The sequence below is a fragment of the Polypterus senegalus genome, chromosome 1 (genome assembly GCF_016835505.1).
Source record: "Polypterus senegalus isolate Bchr_013 chromosome 1, ASM1683550v1, whole genome shotgun sequence".
Lineage (NCBI taxonomy): Eukaryota > Metazoa > Chordata > Cladistia > Polypteriformes > Polypteridae > Polypterus > Polypterus senegalus.
In genome coordinates, this window is record NC_053154.1 from 65,362,882 (window position 1) to 65,383,305 (window position 20,424).

The window sequence follows — 20,424 nt, forward strand, 5'->3', positions numbered from 1 at the left end:
AAGTTCTAATGAGAAGGGTGGCACTCTGGATGATAATAAAAAGGCCTTCAGTTGTCAACCCATCAGCTACCATGTTGATGTGGCTCTATTGGACTTTCTTAGTCATTTACTTATCCTCTGTGCTCCAATCGAAGCCTAAGGTCAATGTGTTGGACTTGGACGGAATTTATTTTTGGAGCTGCCATTAGGCACAGAGTGTCCGTTGTCTGTGTGACCAGAATATCCTATTGGGCACGTGGAACCATCATGTGGGCTCACCCTTTACAAAATGAAGGGAAGAGTCCCGGGTGATGCCAAAGAGTTGACAAACTCGTGTATGACAGAGCTAGAGGATTATTTCTACTACGTACGACAATATGAATACTATCGATAATAACATTACAATATTAAAAGGCTGACAAAAACAGTTTTGAAAATGCAAGATATAATTGATTATTTTTAATGTAGCATTTCTTTAAATCTACAGGCCTATACCTTGACAGCTGTAATTTCCTGATTGGAAAAACATTACTTGTTAATTTTCATTGGGCTTCTGCCTTTCACACGTACCTGTACCACCAGCTAACATTCCAATATGTTTCACATGTATGCACTTTGCATCGGATTTTTTGTCTGGACGAACTGCAAAGTTTCCTAAAAAGAAAAAATAAATAAAAGATTGTATTTAGCAGAGAGGGTGATGGGAAAATTGACAGATGAAAACATAGTCATCATCTTAAAGAGGCCTATCACCATTTCTTGGAAAGTGTAATAAGGAGGACAAAAAGCCACCGGTGTTATTTCCTTGCTCACTACCACCTCTCATAAAATACTGTTTGTGTTATTTTATCACTTTTGAGTTACACGTGGAGTCACAACATAACACACAGATTGGGGGATTGACGCGGTCCACAAAGCCACTTATTGTTTTTAAATATTTCAGCACCGAAACTTTATTGAACAAGCTGCAATAAGCTTGCGCTGACTCAAAATGAATGGTTTTCAATTGTGCCTAAAAATAAACAAGAAAAATAGGCAATGTAAAAACAAATGAATATACATGTTACAGCTCCATAATAATAGGATCATGTTCACCTTTTTCACTCTTTTAAACTTTCTGTCATTACGTGTGATCATGCTAAGGAAATGATGGTATGAAGACAGCATGTTCATTCACCATCTTGGCACGATAAATACGTTTACAAGTGGTTTATTGTTGAATTGTTTATTCAACGTGTTGGCATGAAAAATATATTTTCAGTTGGTAAAGCTGATACAGGGAGAATCCCAGTATGAAACTGAATGGCCACTCACTGCCTTCTCCCAGCTATTGGGGGAAATCAGAAAGTGATTTTGAACTGCTTGCAAGAGTAACAGTGAGAGGGGAGTGTGGCTTCTTGGAAGGCAGGGGTGTGCTGGCTGCTTAAACGTTATGTTGCAATAACTGCTCCAAGTTGCTTGAAAAAAAAAATAGCAGATAGTTGCTCTAGATAATTTTCTAGAAAAGCATTGCCCATCGTGTGAAAGAAGGAGAGAGGTTGTCTGGTACAAGCATTTCTCTCTATTATAATAAAAAAAATCCTGCAACGAGATGAGACTTTTTGGAAGGCGAGACGAGATTTTTTGGAAGATTTTTTCAAGTCCCGCAAGTTGAGACCTTGGCCATGAGATGTTTTCAAGTCACACGGTAATCTCACCTCTCTTTCGTGTGAATGATTTTGACAGACACATTTTCTGCTCTCAAAGCTCTTATAAGTTTTAACGTTTTCCTCACTTTAAGTTCCCAATTAAAAAGACGTATTATGTCCAAATCTTATTGAAGAATTTCACCACAAAGGGCTAGCAACAGAAGAAATGAGTACACGGGCAATCCTAGCACTGAGAAACGATGAAATCAAACGAATTAACACCAAAAATGTCGATCGGTTACACAGCAAATTGGTTAAATGCGCATCAATAGACTATTTTGAAACAGTTGGTGGTGATCGTGTAGAGGATGAAAACATCAACTTACAATATCGAAAGAATATTTACAACCGTTAATATCATCTGGTCTTCCTCCGCACAAATTACTGTAGAAAGTAATCCAAGAAAGGTAATGTAGTAAATCCTCCGCGGATAACATTACATAAAAAAAGGAGATCTTGTTATGCCATTCGTATTAAAATGTTAACAGTTTCCCATTAGAATAGCTTTTGCAAAGACAATTAATAAATCTCAGAGCCAAACATTCAAAAAAGTCATTTTATTTAGTAGAGAGAAAGAAACGAAATTCAATCACGGGCAGTTAATATGTTGCGTTGTCACAATGAAAGACCAAACACAGAATCAAAAATCAATGTGATATTCATGAAAATTTAATTTAAAAAATTGTTTTCACTGAAGTTTTACAGTAAAAGTGTAAGTTTAAAAAGTATTTGCATGTTAATTTCAAAGGCAAACAGAACAAAATTGTACTATCAATGAATACGTTTAACGCAACATGAAACATAATATACTTTCAAATTATTACGTTTTACTCTTTTTTAATAAGGTTAATTACTTGCTGTAATGTAAAATAGTTCTATTATGCATATGTAACAATTCCCATGAAAATAAAAATCTGTTTAAATTGTACAACCTCATCCCCATACGTGAGTGACAGAACCGCAAAGAGGCTAGCGTGTAGCGCGGGCCTGGAGGTTGGCAAGCGAAGTGAGCAGGGGGCAAAGCCTCCTAATTTTATTAAAAAACAGTTTGCTGGCTAATTTAAATTGTTTGCTAAAGAAAGCATTTCCTGGAGAATGCTTAAGTTTAAATGGGGCAATTTGCTCTAAACTGCTAGGAAAGAATATCAAGGCACTTAGGGAATTCAGACTTGTTTTTAGGAAGCATGGCTTTTGGGAGGATGGCACTTATTATATATATATTAGGGTATTGAATTAAAATTCACAATGCAGAGAAATGTACTCAACATGAATACATACTTTACCAATCATGCCTAAGATATGAATTATTCATTTGGACTACCCATCATGCAGCAAGAGGATGTTAAGGAATGCATGGACCCCTTAAAGACTCATCGCACTGCTGAACTTTGGAGTTGCTGGTGATAAAATAACGGCGGAAATACATAAATCATGTAAGAGAGGATTTATCCTGGCTCCTAAGTTAGCGCACCTGGTGAGTTGCACTGCATGCAGAAAATACGGCGATGTGGATCACATTTTACTGTGACTGCTATATAGTGAAAGTTTCATTTATTGTCACAAGTCTACTACTGTGAGAAGGCACTGCACCCATGGCCGAAAAACCCAGCAGCTCCCGATTATTTACAGGTCTGAAAGTCTCAGATGGCAGTCACCCTGACAGGAGCTTTTTCTTTAGAGTCATTCTATTTAATATGTCAATTCTTAAAATTATTTAAATGCAATAAAACAAGTATTACAATGATAGCCGTTGTTCATTACTTACCTCTTCCTTTATATATAAGCAATCCATTTGGCCCTCTGAAGTCTATGGTGTCACCAATCTTCATGCTATCCAGATACTGAGACAATTTACCACCTTCAGGGTAACTGGGATGGGAGTTTTTGTAGTATACCTGTAAAAAGAGGAAGAAAATAAAAGAATGTAACTACAAACCACAGCTTATATTTCGATTTGAAGTGTTATTTGGCCATAGCAGTTGATATTTTTCTACCTCCATCCATCTATTATCCAACCCGCTATATTCTAACTTACAGGGTCACGGGGGTCTGCGGGAGCCAATCCCAGCCAACACAGGGCGCAAGGCAGGAAACAAACCCCGGGCAGGGCGCCAGCCCACCACAGGGCGTATTTTTCTACAATACATATAAATAAACAGAGAACTTTAACAAAAGGCCATTAGCATTGCTGAGTTATCATGCATTCCATTCAGCAGGTGAATAAACATTCTGTAGCTAAAGGAGAATTGTTGTATTTAATGTGTTTATGGGGGACTTGTTTGTATTGTGTGGTATACTTCATAATGGGATTTAATGCAAGTTCTTAAAATACAATCCAGTTCTGGTGAGAAAAGTGTGATAAGGGGGACAAAAAGCCACCGGTGTTATTTCCTTGCTCACGACCACCTCTCATAAAATACTGTTTGTGTTATTTTATCACTTTTGAGTTACACGTGGAGTCACAACGTAACACACAGACTGGGGGATTGACGCGGTGCACAAAACCACTTATCGTTTTTTGCTGCTTCAGCGCCTACACTTTATTGAACAAGCTTCAATAAGCTTGCGCTAACTCAAAGTGAATGATCTTCAATTGTGCCTAAAAATAAACAAGAAAAAATAAAATTAATAAAATGAATATACATGTTACAGCTCCAGAAACAGCAGGAACGTGTTCACCTTTTTCAGTCGTTACACTTTCTGTCATTACAGTCATAAAAAGCATGCCCGACATTCAGGTTCTAGAAGTAAAGATGTCATTACGTGTGGTGTCTGTGCTGATCACGCTAAGGAAATGATGGTAAAGACACAGACAGTATGTTCATTCAACATGCTGCCATGATAAACACATTTTTACTAAGTAAAGTTGATCCAAGGAGAATCCCAATATGGCCGCTCAACTTACTGTCAACTCCCAGCTGTCTGGAAAATAAAACAGAAGGTGACACTGAACTGCTTGAAAGACAAACGGTGGGAGAGGAGCGTGGACTCCTGGAAGACAGGAGGGATGTGCTAGCTACTTAAACTTGATGTTGGATCGACTGCTTAAAAAAAAAAATCAAGAGTGGTCTCCCCTAGACTTTCTTATATACCGTAATACGCTACCGTGGCTGTCCGTTTGTCTGTCCAGGATTTTAAATCACCTGTCGCTCGCAAACCATTTGACTAATTGACCTGAAATGTGGTACACATATACCACGTGACGTCTACTATACGCTTTCAGGGTGATGATTGACCTCCAAGGTTATTCCTCTTTTTATTTGTATTTTATTTTATTGTAGAATCAACTCTCGGCAGCGGCCAGCAGGGTGCCGTTCTCATTCCCTACCACCTCCACCATCACTTCCCCCTCCTCTCCATATCTTAAATCATTCTTGAGGCAGATTGAAAACTTAAGTGCCAGCTTAAGTGAAGAATTAAGGAAAACGAACTAAGTAATTACAAGACAAACACTGACTTAATCAGTTTTAATGTGAAAAGATGGTGACGAAAGAAGAGAAGCAGCCGGCCGCTAGGGTGGAGAAAAGAAGAGCTGCTCAGGAAGCAGCAAGCGCATCAAACTCTGAGCAAACGAATCCTAAACGTACAGAGAAAGTGGATGAAAACGAGGAATGCTCAAATCAAGCGTACGTGCATTGCGCCGTTACTGTCTAGTATATATATATTGAGGAGTAAACCGCAAGACAATGATTATATTTTTCTATCATGCCTTGTGTCCTGTGTTGGCTGGGATTGGCTCCAGCAGACCCCCGTGACCCTGTATTTGGATTCAGCGGGTTAGAAAATGGATGGATGGATGTACATTAAAGAACCATCAACAACAAATCAAATAAATCGGCGCTGCAGCTGCATGAATAAAAGGTAAAGTAACACTTCCGTTTAACGGAAATAGCCCAAAACGGTGATAGAAATCTTCATTTATAGAAAGGTGGAAAGACAGAAAGTTGATAGAAATCTTCATTTTGTACCTAATACTTTGTAAAAGGCGCTGTATAGCGACCGACCCGACACAGACCACGCAGGGGCACGTGTATAAAACACACAGGCTTTATTCTTTTTTCCTTCACCCGTGGGCACACGTCTTCCCCGTGACCCACAGGCAATACACAGTCCCAAAGCACAAAACTCACACTATATACAAGCCTTTCTGGCACCACCACTCCTCCCAGGCAACCTCGTCCTCTTCCCCCCGATTCTTGCTCCGAATGGAGGGAGGTTGCCTGCTTTATAGCCCACCCGGAAGTGTTCCAGGTGTCTGACCAGCTGGCTTTAATTGCACCTCCGGGTGGGGCTGGTAAGTCGTCCGATGTGGCGGCTGGCTCTCCGCAGCACCCCCTAGCGGCCACCCCATCTCCCAACTGGGCTGTGGTGGACTCCATGTCCCATGGAGCCACAGGGGAGACTGAGGAAGGACCCACGGCCAGGGAGACTGCCCCCAGGCGCCCCGGGAAGGTATTGCACGGTCCATGGTGGCTCCCCGGGACGTATGCAGCAGAGGCGTCCTGGCTGTCCGTCACAACTTGTATGCAAAATTTGGTTGACCCAAGTGAAAGCGTACTCAAGTTATCATGTTTCCACACACACAGACAGAATTCTAAAAACGGTATTTTTGGAGGATTTCAATACTTTCCCTATATTTCATATACAAGAAAGTAAAAAAAATCAAGGTGGATAGTTGCTCTGGACAATTTGCTACAAAAACATTGCACACAATATGAAAGAAGGAGAGACGCTGTCTAATACAAGCATTTTTATTTAAAAGAAGTCTGATGGCAGATTTAAAACTGTTTGCTAGAGAGGGCTTAAGTTTAAATGGGCTAGGGATACAAACCACTCTCTGCCTAACATCCTCTCTTATCAAAGCCTGCAGAGGAACGTCTCCAAGTATCACACAGCCACATCATTAAGCATACAGACCTCCTGTGGTTTGCCTTTAGGTCAAGGGGAATGGAGGATGACAGAGTGACACTCCAGCAAACATTGTTAAAAATCCACATATTCTGATCCAAGACCTTACATATAATTTTTACAAATGGACTTTCCTTCTGCTTTTATCCTGGTGCACTCACAGTAATGCACTGGTTGGCTCAAAATGACATCCAGCACTGACATACGGGTCAGACTTATGGAAACCAGGCAGTTACAGGTCCCATTAAATGACTGGTTCTCAAGGGCTGCTCTCTGTGCCCATTACACGCCCTCTTCACATTCATGGAGTAACGTGACAAGGTTTCACATTGTCTATATAGGTATAATGACGATTTCTGCAGTTTTAAGCCTGTCTATCATACATCTGTACTCTTTACTTTGTGGATGTTTGTGACGACTGCTAACCTTAAACTGCATGAGACTAAAACAACAACATGACAGCAGTGTCTCACTTACGATTCAAGTCACTATACATAAAACGTCCTGAGCTAAATTTTTACTTCTAGTGAATACATTTCATCTGCCACATAGCTGCCCCAGGATGACTTCTGTCCAGGTCCGTTTGTAATAAATTCACTAACTGTGATGCACGTAGTTAAGAGTCAAGATAACTAGCGAGTGAACGTTTCATCTAAATCACTGCATAAAATTCAGGTGAGCAGAGCTGATGCCAGAGGTAACACAACTTTTAATATCCCCCAACACCCAAAAATGTCCTGGCTGGCATCCTACCTTGCTTTCAGTTTCTAATCCAATGTTGCATTCGCCTGCACGTCGAGCACACACACGGACCCCTGCTGTTTTAAAAGGTCACATTAACTGCGTATTTGAACACGATATGATGAAAGACACTGCATACGATAGATATTATGATATTGACCCCGCATTCACTGGAAATGACTTTGCTTTGATGTGATATTCAGCACCAGAGCATTTCTCTGATAGTTATGCACTGAAATTATATACTTACTTTTATTTTCAGCCAGCATAAAATGAACAATAAAATCTGAATCTGAACCTGAAACTCAATCACACCAGCAAACGTGAACAATCTGTAGCCTTCAGATGAGTTTAAAGATACAGAACCCCTAAAGTAGCTTTGGGCCCCCCACCCTCTGAACTGGGCAGCAATGTCGCTCAAAACTGGAGAAATAACACTCACTTCTTCACCTGCCACTCATGACATTTAACCGGGCACATTGGTTAGAGATGGGTCTTGCTGTCCCCTGGTGGTCACCATCTGTCAATGCTGGCATTCATAGTGTCTCTTTCGTCACCAGTGGGTCAGGTCATCTACTGACTGTGGCATACGAAGGGTGGCATAATTGGCACAAGGAAACCAGGGAGAATGAACCTCTAAAGGCTTACAGTCCTCTAATATTGTAAATTCAACAATTAATTTTGGAGTTTTGATATACAGGGAGATTCACACTTTGTATAATCACAATTGGGGGAAATCTGTAATTCACATAATTTAGTGTGCAGGAGCTCATTGGCCACTTGAGATTGTGTCAATGAAAAGCGCGTTATAAATAAAATCTATTATTATTATTATTATTACTTACAGAATCAGCACTGTAGAGCACCCCTTATATTTTTAAAGGCCACTCAGAGGCTATGACCACAGATGTGGCAGGAAAATTAAATGGCTAAAGATTTTGTTATTTGACTTACATTCTTTCAATTAAGTAAAAATATAAAGTTACCTTAACAACCAAATCCACAAAACCGGTGTCTTTGTCACTGGATACAGGAGTATAAGCCCGGATCACTAGGTTATTGTTCACTTTAGCAGATAAATAGACATGTTGCCCTGAGGAAATAAATATGTACATTGTTGGTGATAAAATTTGCAAGAAAGTTTTGACTTAACTCATTATATGCAGTTAGAACCATCATGTAGCTCAGAGCACTGAAAGGTTACTGAGTGCTGAGCAGAGGAAAGAGGATGAGGCTGGCTGGTGGCACCCAGTACAGAACTTCCTTCTGTAATTGGTTGTTGGAAAATAAAACAGGACAATTAAATGAAAACTCATTCCGGCTTGATTGTTTTGCTCCTGGGATAGGTCTCAGTACCACCAAGAGCCTGAATTGGATTAAGTGGGTTTTAAAACGGATGGATGAAAAGATAAATGAAGCCACTGGTGGAATGGTAAAACCAGTAAGAGAAGCTAAAAGCATATCATTAAGGATTATATTTTATGTTTATTTTTTAAATGAAGATATGCCCTGTGTTGGCTGGGATTGGCTCCAGCAGACCCCAGTGTCCCTCTGTTCGGATTCAGCGGGTTGGAAAATGGATGGATGGATATGCCCTCATAATAAATTAGACATAGTATACTCATGAAAATGCCAGGGACAGAAGGGGCAGTGGGCAAGGATACAATGGGAGAAGAGCAGAGATGACAAAAGCTCCCAGCCAGCAGGCGGCACATGGTCCTAGAACGGCACACAAGGGATTGTGGTCTCCCTCTCAGTAAGCTTTGTCACTCTGGGATTCAAATATGCATGGACAATTACTTGTAGACTTTCTGAGGACACCCCTAAGTTGTGGAAGGATCACTAAGGTCCCGTCCACACTGCAATGTTTTTGTTTAAAAACGCAAACATTTATATCCATTTTGGACTTTCGTGCACACTAGACCATCGCTTTCAACTCCCCAAAAAGAAGATTTCTGAAAATGCTCTTCAGAGCTAGATACGTTCACAAACGCAGAGTCAGCAGCGTGGCGTGGACAGGTGAAAACTCTAATCGCACTCTCGTTAGTTCCTGCTTATTTTGTGGTCCTTCCCTGATTGGATCCTGCTCATTATGTCTCAATGCCTAATTCTCTGATTTGTCACCCTCACAGAAGAAAAACAAATTCCAACAGTCGACCAAGAAAAGTTGCTTACATGCACAAAAGACAAATTATTTAAAGTCGCTACAGTCCTGTAATAAATCCCATAGTTGTCAGTGCTACGGCTGCAGTGAAAAATTCAGGGTCCTCTGAAAATAAGACTGTAGATAACTCAGTTGATGGCCTCTTATTAGTGTTTAATACTAAAATTTGATCAATTCAGTAGGGAGGAGCGCATCCTGTAGAACAATTAAAAACAAAACGCTTAAGAAATTGGACGGGTGTAGAAGGCAGCTGAGCTCACAAGAATACAGAAAAGAGAGAAACTCACGAGCACAATACAGTAAAGCGAAGACAGACACACGGACGCACGCACATATGGACGGGTGGGCGTGTGCATTTATTAATTTTCTTTACAGAGCTAGTTTTTACAAATATTGTTCGGTACTAGATTAAGGTAACCAGAATTTTTTGGGCCAATCCGGGACATATGGGGCTAGAGGAGCGTAGACTGCTCCCCTTGTGTTCCGTGATTGAAGTTCTCCCACCACTACTGATGGAAACTTTGAGTCTTGAGTCGCACACGCTGCAGATCACAACAGAAGCATCCGGGGTCGGACGCAAATATAAAAATTCACGCTGAAGCCCATCATTGAACTGACACTTCCTTGTAGCACTCATGTTGAATCACAGGGGTCACCGCACCAAAATGCAGAAACAGGTGGAAGAAAAAAGCCGGCACGCTGCACTCGCATCCAGAAGCAAGCCACGTGTAGATACAGCCACAGGCTGAGGCAGAGCACAGTGTGCCTCTCTTAGAATCTACAGATCGCGAGTAGGGACTCTAAACACTAAAGAGTACAAAGCGAAAGCTTATCACGTGATTTCTCGCCAAAGTTGCAGGATGCGGTAAAGCATAACCTCTGTCAAAACACCTTGCACGCGTGCCGAGTTCAAATTATCGTGGTGATGAGATACATTCAATAAAGTGAACCAGCTGAAACCGGGGACAACACGGGGACATGTTTCTGGGTGGGGACAGTTGTCCAAAAAAGGGGACTTTCCCCGGAAAACGGGGACGGATGGTCACCTTAACTAGATGATGTTGGCTTCTCATAATCACTCCTCTCGTGAAAAAAGTTATCTGCCTTAAGTGTCGCTGTTAACATTTGCCGCATTTTTATTTAATAGCAGGATGACCGTCGTCAGTTCTGAAAACTGTTAAATTCAACTGTAAGTAGCGCATTAACATAACAAGGGGGCTCCTTTGAGAATTTCTGTCTTTTTCTATGCTGTGAATGCACAATCAGAGTCCTGCGCATGCTGATGGTCTCCAAAGAGCATAAAACACAAGGGATTCAGATTTTCATGGGGCTCTGAATTTCTCACTACACCATCCCTTCAAGGATTTTCCACCCGAAGTGCGCATAGCCAATGTAGGTGAATGTCTACGGCACATGTGTTTTCACTTCTTTAAGTGTGCAGAGGGATACTTCTGTTAAAGATGTGAAAATGCTGGTATGGGCAGATATCACTTTCATTACCTTTAAATGAAAATTCAGTTGTGTGGACGTAACCTTAGGCTAGAAAATCTTCGAATTTGAGGGTTGAAAATGAGTGGCTTGAGTGGACGAAACTCGAAAATGGAGACAAATGTCTGCTGTCAACTAAAAATGCTGTAGTGTGGATGGGACCTAAGATGGAGTATGAAGCCTCTTCAGCATATTTTGCCCTTGGACTGTGGAGCTGGGAGGCAAGTATTGGAAAACGGGGAAAGAGAGCGAAGGGAGATAAAATGGAGTGAATGAGCCACCCCAGTGGAAGATAGAACTGTGTGGAGGAACAGGAGAGGGAGGCAGAGAAGAAGAAATGCTCTGTTTTGTTTGCTTATTTTGAGTCCACCCTTCATCTGTTATATCCTCTCTTTGCTTCAGACGACCTCAAGAGCCCTCCCTATTGTCACAATACATCAAAATGCACACATTTTTAAAGATACTGTACATGATGTATTGCTGAGCAATTAGTGGAAATCATCGTCCCACCAAATACAGAACTTCAAAAAATCATATTCAGTTAACGTTAAAGCAGTTTACATAAAAACACTAAAACTGAGAAGCAGATACGCACAATGACAAGCTGAAATTTCATGATTTTACTCTACTAAGCTTACATATTTCAAGTGACTAAAATGTAACTTTAAAATGATAACCTGTAGGAAGGCCTAGAACGTGTTGTGTTGATGGAAGCCCAAATCGAAATCTCTTCGTGTCATGGCTGATTTCCTACAAGATAAACACAACAGAAGCATAAGCCAAGTAGTTTACAATTAAGAAGGAAGAACATTTTTTCATCTTGTTTCAGTTGAGTTAAACATTTTTAGTGTTTGATGTAATCAGATTTTGTAAATTAAAGAATAGTCCAAAAAAAGGGCAAATCGTTAAAAAAAAAATAATAATCTGTTGTGGACTACTGAGTCTTCACAAAACAATAACCAGTCACTTTCGTAATAGTTAATTGCCCCTCATATTTCACAGTTTTTACAAATGCCAGGTGCAAAGCTCATGCCGTCCATTTTCCATCGCTGTGTTTTTGCTGTAAAGCTCTGACTTTATTGCAAATATTGCACAGTAAGGATAAGGCAACTAAAAAAGTGACAAAGACCAAGGATACCCCATAAGCCCTTGATGTAGACTTAACCAAGGCGGTGGTCCCAAAGCCACAGCAGCACTCCCTAATCTCCCTTACTGTATTCATCAGAGCAGGGAGAGTGGATCCCTCTAAAATGATTCTCTAAAAGCCAAATTGCAATGGAATATGGGATTGAAAATACCCCTGTGACCTGAAGTTGGAATAATGTCACTGTCTATCTTGTGTGTTGTAAAAAGGTGACTAAAGGTGGATGTCTTCAGGAAGAGCACCTGGTAGTAAAAATAATTCAGTTTCAACACGTTCTTTGATTAGATGTTCAAGGCAGGAGTCAGGGGCATCCGCAGGATACCATAAGCTACACCCGACTGCCAACATCAAATAGCAAGCTGGAAACTCAGCCAAATCCCAGTGTGGGAACACCTGGGTAATTATGGTAGCATGGGGAGGCCAGTTTGGTAGCAGGGAGTTGAAAGTGTGGTGTTGCATAACAGGAGTGAGGACAGAATGTGAGGATTGTGACGTGGTGATATGACAGGAAAATTGGGTGAAGTGATGGAAGAGCTAAACAGAAGAAGAGTAGATGGGTGCTGTGTACAGGAAACAAAGTGGAAAGGTAAAGGTGTGACAACGCTCAGTCGGGATTGTGCAACATACAGGATTTTCTGGCATGGGAGAAGAGATGGCAGTGCTTGGTTGGCATACTTGTGACAATGAAATGTGCCAAACAAAGTGGTGGAGACGATGAGAGTGACTGAACATGCCATATTTGTTACTGTGGCTGCAGGGAAATGACTGATGAATATAATCTCAACATACTACAGTATATGTCTCACAGGACAGGTAGCCCTGATGAAGAGCATGATGAATGTAGGGACAAGCTGATGAAGGTGACATCTGAGGTGCCTTGCGGAGGGGTGATTGTAATGTGTGGCAACCTGAATGGGATGTTGGAGGCAGTGCTGATGATTATGAAGAATATAAAAAAAAATAAAAGGAGCTTTGGCTCTAGTATGAGGAATGTTAAGGATGAGAAGATTCTGGAGTTTGGCAATGCAATGAAAATGGTTAAATGTATCCATGTGTTTAGGGAGGGAAAGCAAGTTGGTGAAACATGAATCTGGAAGGGGTGAGGAGCATCATACTTGTTGTTGGTGAGGGGTGGCAATAGGACATGGTGTCACATGTGGAGGTGATCCCTGGAGAAGGTTGTGTATTACATTACCTACTTGGTGAAGATCTTTTAGTAAGAGTCATGAAGTAAAGCAAGTACAGGTATGTTATGATGTTGAAGGACTGAAAGTCGAAGGAAGAGGTTACGCTAAAAAAATGGTACCAAGAGCAAAAGAAGTCTGAATCTTCAGCTGGTTGAAACAACAGAATATGTCTGCTTTTAGACCTAGAGACCATAGAGAAACAAGGAAACATTGTGGTGGAATGCCAATATAAAGAAGGCAATTGAGGAAAAAAGATAGCATAAGGAGTGGCAGAAAACAAAGAGACAAGGCCACAAGAAGATCTATAATGAAGCAAAGAAAAATGCTAGAAAAACAGTTAGGAGGGCGCAAGAAGCTAAGAGACACGAATGCCCTGCAAAAAACACAGTAGTAAGAAAATCAGAATGTGAAAAAGAAAGATGGTCTGTAGCAGGTGTGAATTCCTTGAAATATGTTGAAGTGAACATCATGACTTATAGCAATGAGATTAAGGATACCTGGAAGAAGTACATGGAGAAGTTGCTGAAGGAGGAGACAATGATGTTAATTGTAAGAAAACAAAAGGGCTGAGCTGTAAGGTTTAAAATGAGGAAGTCATAAGGGAACAGAAGAAGATGAACATAGGTAAAGCATCTGGTCCAACTAGAGTGGTGCTGGAAATGTTGAAGATAGTGGAAGGTCCTGGAATTAAAGGACTGACAGGATTGTGTTTGCAGATTGAAAAAAAATATGTATACTAAGAAAATGACAATCCAAAAGGATGGGTCATTATGAGAAAGCTTTTGCGGCAAGTAATAAAGCTGGTTGTGATGCAACAAGAGAAAAGAATCATGAATCAAGTGAAAGTTTGCAAAATGCAAACAGGCAAATATGGGGAAAATCATCAGGTAAAGAGAAAGAACCTGTACTGCACATTTGCAGATCTGGACAGAGTGTCATGAGAGGTGGGCATTGGGAAAGTTAGGTGTGAATGTTAATAGGCGTGTCTGCTGTGAAGTTGATGCATGTGGTAGAACAAACAGTGGTCAGAACAATAGAAGTGAAAGTTTGCATTTGTGTCTTTACTTGGTAGTAATGGAGGTGGTCATCAGAGACGTGCCTGAAGGACTGTCACGGGGGCTCTTATACTCTGATGATCTCATATGAATGGCAACAAGTGAAGCGTGATCAAAGGAGATGATACATAAATGGAAAGACAGCTTGAAAGCAGAAACGGTGGAAGGTGAACAAGCTAGCAGCATGGAAGAGGGGGTGTTTGGCCATGGAGTGTGTGTTTAGTCCAGGGCCTGCTTTGTCAGACGTGTGTAGTGGTGTGAAGGGTAGTCTACAGTCGGGAAGTGGGACTTTAGTTTGTAGAGAGCGTTTGAGAGGAGATGCAGAAAACTAATGTGGTATGACGAGCCAAATTAACGTTTATCTAAAATAAATTTCAAATTTCTTAAAATGATCAGGTAGTTATTTTAAGGTATCTCAAAAAATAATTAAGATATCTTAAAACACATTCAAGATTTCTTGAAATTCACTGCTGTCTGAGGTATTTAAAACACATTTCTAGATATCTCAGATTCATTTTGCGATATCTTAAAATTGAGTCTCTACTTCATTTCAGGTATCTTAAAATGTATTTCAAGGTACTTCAATTTTATTTTTAAGATATTTCAAATGCATTTTAAGATATCTTCAAAATAATGTGAAATTATATCAAGATATCTGAACAGCATTTTCTGGTATCTATACTAATAAAAGGCAAAGCCCTCACTCACTCACTGACTCATCACTAATTCTCCAACTTCCCGTGAAGGTAGAAGGCTGAAATTTGGTAGGCTCGTTCCTTACAGCTTACTTACAAAATTTGAGCAGGTTTCATTTTGAATTTCTACGCGTAATGGTCATAACTGGAACCTATTTTTCTCCATATACTGTAATGGACTTCAGCTCGATGGCCGTGGGGGGCGGAGTTACGTCTTACATCATCACGCCTCCCACATAATCACGTGAACTGACTGTGAACGCAGTACATAGAAAACAAAGAAGAGCTCCAAAGAGCGCTGAAGAAAAACTGCATACAAGCTTATTCATAAGTGCAGCTACTGCGGAAAGAAAGCACAGTGTAAACCATAAGTTTAAGTTTATAGACACGCTCACGCTAACGTTTGTCATGCCTTCGACGAATACTTTATTCGCGAGGTACAAGTTTAATGAGAAGAGACGAGGTATAAACAAGACTTTGGATCACTTTCTAACGGAGTTAAAATTGCTGTAGCGAGAAACTTTTAAGTGCCCGGTCTTAGCTAACATTAAATAAAGCCGTAGACATTGCAACATCACACAAGAGAGCAGCTCACGTGAACTGACTGAACGCAGTACGAGTGATCACTTCCATGCATCAAACCTGTTCAAAAAACGCACTGCACAATTGACAAGGTGGGAAAGGAATATGCTCCGAGCTGAGCTCCACAGCTAACGCAGTCTTGCGGAAGCAACTTCGTCACGCTGCCACCAAATATTCACAGAAAAATCCACAAGTTAATACACACGCTGTCTCTAGAGTTTCTCTACACTCGATGTATTCCTCGCATCCCCGTTATACCCTCTGATCTCCCATTTCAATTCAGATGCCTCCAATTTCCAGTAAGGCTTTGCTGCAGGATGACAAGTAATAAGTCTCAGGGACAGACCCTACAAAAGGTTGCCAATGATTTCAGGCAAGATTGCTTTTCTCCGTGACAACTATACGTTGCATTCTCAAAAGTAATCTCAGTGCACAGCTTGGTCATATTACAACCGGAGTGCTGAACTGACAACGTGGTATACAAAGAGATCCTTAAAAGATAGTTATTGGAATATTTTCCCTCAGTTTAAAAAGGTTTTCTTTTCTTCTTAATAAAAATTTAAAGCAGTACTTCATCGCTGCGAAGCGCGGGGATTTTTCTATATACAGTATATATATAGATATGTATATGTATGTGTATATATATGTGGATATGTATATATATGTACATCTGTATATATATGTGTCTGTGTGTATATATATATATATACAGTGCATCCAGAAAGTATTCACAGCGCATCACTTTTTCCACATTTTGTTATGTTACAGCCTTATTCCAAAATGGATTAAATCCATTTTTTTCCTCAGAATTCTACACACAACACCCCATAATGACAACATGAAAAAAGTTTACTTGAGGATTTTGCAAATTTATTAAAAATAAAAAATCTGAGAAATCACATGTACACAAGTATTCACAGCCTTTGCCATGAAGCTCCAAATTGAGCTCAGGTGCATCCTGTTTCCCCTGATCATCCTTGAGATGTTTCTGCAGTTTAATTGGAGTCCACCTGTGGTAAATTCAGTTGATTGAACATGATTTGGAAAGGCACACACCTCTCTATAGAAGGTCCCACAGTTGACAGTTCATGTCAGAGCACAAACCAAGCATGAAGTCAAATGAATTGTCTGTAGACCTCCGAGACAGGACCAGGACTCTTCCTAGAGCTGGCCAGCCATCTAAACTGAGCGATCGGGGGAGAAGAGGTCCTCTGTGGAGAGAGGAGAACCTTCCAGAAGGACAACCATCTCTGCAGCAGTCCACCAATCAGGCCTGCATGGTAGAGTGGCCAGACGGAAGCCACTCCTTAGTAAAAGGCACATGGCAGCCCGCCTGGAATTAAAGGCACCTGAAGGACTCTCAGACCATGAGAAACAAAATTCTCTGGTCTGATGAGACAAAGATTGAATTCTTTGGTGTGAATGCCAGGCATCATGTTTGGAGGAAACCAGGCACCGCTCATCACCAGGCCAATACCATCCCTACAGTGAAGCACTGTGATGGCAGCATCATGCTGTGGGGATGTTTTTCAGCGGCAGGAACTGGGAGACTAGTCAGGATAAAGGGAAAGATGACTGCTGCAATGTATAGAGACATCCTGGATGAAAACCTGCTCCAGAGCGCTCTTGACCTCAGACTGGGGCGAGGGTTGATCTTTCAGCAGGACAACAACCCTAAGCACATAGCCAAGATATCAAAGGAGTGGCTTCAGGACAACTCTGTGAATGTCCTTGAGTGGCCCAGCCAGAGCCCAGACTTGAATCCGATTGAACATCTCTGGAGAGATCTTAAAATGGCTGTGCACCAATGCTTTCCATCCAGCCTGATGAAGCTTTAGAGGTGCTGCAAAGAGAAATGGGAGAAACTGGCCAAGGATAGGTGTGCCAAGCTTGTGGCATCATATTCAAAAAGACTTGAGGCTGTAATTGCTGCCAAAGGTGCATCGACAAAGCATTGAGCAAAGGCTGTGAATACTTATGTACATGTGATTTCTCAGTTTTTTTAGTTTAAATAATATATATAATACTATAATACTCGTAGTTGTAATAATCAATGTTGTGTAAGATTACATCTTATTACATTATTGTTGATTTCATCTTGCCTGAAGAAGGGGCCCAAGTTGCCTCGAAAGCTTGTATATTGTAATCTTTTTAGTTAGCCAATAAAAGGTGTCATTTTGCTTGACTTCTCACTACATTCATAATAGCTAACACGGTACAACACCCCAATACTAAAGATATCTTAATTTAAACAGGAAGTCACACTGAAAGAATACAGAATTTTACAGAAAGTGATTTTAAGATATTCCAATAAGCATTTCAGGTACCTTAAAAAGCAACCAAAGTTAATTGGAGATATATCAGAATGTACTGCAGATATCATAAAATGTACAGGAACATATTTTGAGATATCTTGAAATGCATTTCAGATATCCTAAAAAGTGAATCGCATTTTATGATATCCAAAATTCAGTTTCAACTATCTCTAAACGTTAGTTTGGCTTACCAAAAATGTGTTAAATGTAAATTTAGATATTGGCAATGGAGTGGTTCTGGAGAAATTAGGATGTTCTGCTAGTTGCATACAAATGGGGTGCAGACTCTGCAGTGACAGAAAAGGTGGGAGAAGAATAGAAGCATAGAAGAAATTCTGGAGGACGTCCTCCGTCCTGTCTTCAGTAGGAGTCTCTCTGGCATTTCATAGTTTATGAAAGCTTTGTGAGAAGTAGTATGCTCTGTGGCTGATGAAAGCACAACATAAAACAAAGTTGGAAAGAACAGAGATGAAAATGATCAGATGGATGTATGGAATGTTACAGAGTGAGAGGAAGATGAATGCTAAGTAAAGAGAATGACTTGGTGCGGAGACAATGGATGTTGTGCTGACGAGATTAAGGTGGTTTGGACATGTGGAATGAAAGGCAGATCATGATTCGGTTAAGAGGTACACCAAGGTAGAGGTATACTTGAGGAGTCCAAGATGGAGGCCAAAGAAAAATTAGCTGGAGATTGTGGAACATATCATGAGATGAATGGCTCTTATACCAAATGATATCCAGAACAATGAAGAATGGAGGAACCTGGGAAATTCCAGAAAATGGCGATTAAACAGGTGATAATGAGGACAATGATGACAACGAATATGAGACTACAGAACAACAACAGGTCACCCTTAAAAACTCAGAACTCACTTATGGTTCTTTCAAGGACACTCTACTAGAAAGCTTGTCTCCTCACATTACGTGCTTACCTGATGGTCCAACTCCACTGTAAACCTGTTGCTCAATCGAATGTTTAATAATATAAGAGGTTCAATGAGTCCATTCAGCACTACAGAACAAACGGATTATTTTATGCTTGCTTTTCATATGTCCTTGGGTATTAATGATGCATTCAACTGCTTTAAGAAGTAAAATCACCCTACCTCTTTCTCGATCAAAGGCAATGCATACTTGGTGCTGGGATCCTGAAGTGTAACGGGATGTTTCTTTACTTGTGAGTACCACGATTTAAGAATGAAGAGTAAGGCAGTTATTGAAATAACTACCACAGCAAACAGTGTGGGGACATCCTGATAAGAGAGACACAGAGAACTGAATCAGTCTTGTTTAACAGCAGGAACCTTTAACATAATACTGCAGACATTGTTGAGTGTTGAGAAACAGTTGTCAATAAAATATACACACAAGAAAGTTTCAGTAGACTGCATTATGCTTGTTGAAAGTGTAAAAGCCATAAACTGAACAGCCATGCAACACGCTCTTTAAAACTGAGCATTACATCCTGAAAAATCCAAAAAAAAAAAAACAAATGAATGAATAAAGAAAACTCTACAAAACGTTTTGATCTAAAACTAACATCGGGTTTTTGCTCTGCACGCAAAAGCAATTCGAATTTGACTCAGGAAGATGAGCCTTCGCTTTTCTTTTGTTTGTAGTTTACAAAGTGTGCAGACAAATTAACCAGTATTAGCAGTAACATGGCGGAATTGCTCATTGATGCTGTTCTTATTTGCACAATTACAAGCTCAGTTTCATCTAAAGGAAGGACTGGCACAAGCAGTGGTCTGTCATTGAGGCACACCAGCTGGTCACAGAGCACTTCTTGTGTTTCACCAGCCTCACACAATGCCAAAAGATCTCATCAAACTGCTAGAAACCCACTAATGCTCTCAAAACCACCCTTCTGACCCTTGTGTTAAATTCACTTCTGGAGTAAAATGCTTCCTAAAGCCACAATGTCAGTAATAAAAACATGTTCAAAGTTATTAAACGTCTCTATTCAGAAGCAGATAAATCCCGATCCAGTTAATAAACTGTTGTTTTATTCATCCTCACAGCTTAGAAAAAATATTCAATGAGAAAAGAACAACAACATTTATATCTTTAGCATGTTTTCATACAAGATATGTAACTTAAATAAAAGACATGACATTTGGGGTCGGCCTCATTGGGGTCACCAAAAAGTTCTGAGCCTCAACCTGAAAGCCATTCTGTGAATGGCTAGCGATTTGCTCCTGTGTACTAAAATCCATAAATTACAGGCTTTGGTCACACTATAGTTTAGATATTCATTATGCACAAGTTATTAACAGTTTATAAATATTGTGATCTTGCATAACAAATATGGTGAAAAGGGTGAAAGCCTCCAAAACGTCACTAATCTTTCTAGAGCTAGGCCTCACTCCAGGGTGCCTGGCCCAAAGCTTAACAGGCAGACTTAGTCTGCACAAGTATAAAAAACGCCTTTAAAATGTCCCAAATATACAAAATACAGTAAATGCCCTTCAAGGG

General features: G+C 40.3%; 1 protein-coding gene across 1 annotated transcript in view; it reads right to left on the minus strand.

The window, feature by feature from the left end:
* The window catches only part of LOC120526712 (NADH-cytochrome b5 reductase 2), a 63,383-nt gene that overhangs the window by 18,789 nt on the left and 24,170 nt on the right, over positions 1–20,424 (minus strand). Inside the window, exons 2-6 of the mRNA XM_039749871.1 lie at positions 19,056–19,202; positions 11,646–11,718; positions 8,303–8,409; positions 3,433–3,562; positions 550–633 (exon numbers count right to left, since the gene is read on the minus strand). Coding sequence (XP_039605805.1) covers positions 550–633; positions 3,433–3,562; positions 8,303–8,409; positions 11,646–11,718; positions 19,056–19,202 — 541 coding nt within the window. The remainder of the gene's footprint in view (positions 1–549; positions 634–3,432; positions 3,563–8,302; positions 8,410–11,645; positions 11,719–19,055; positions 19,203–20,424) is intronic.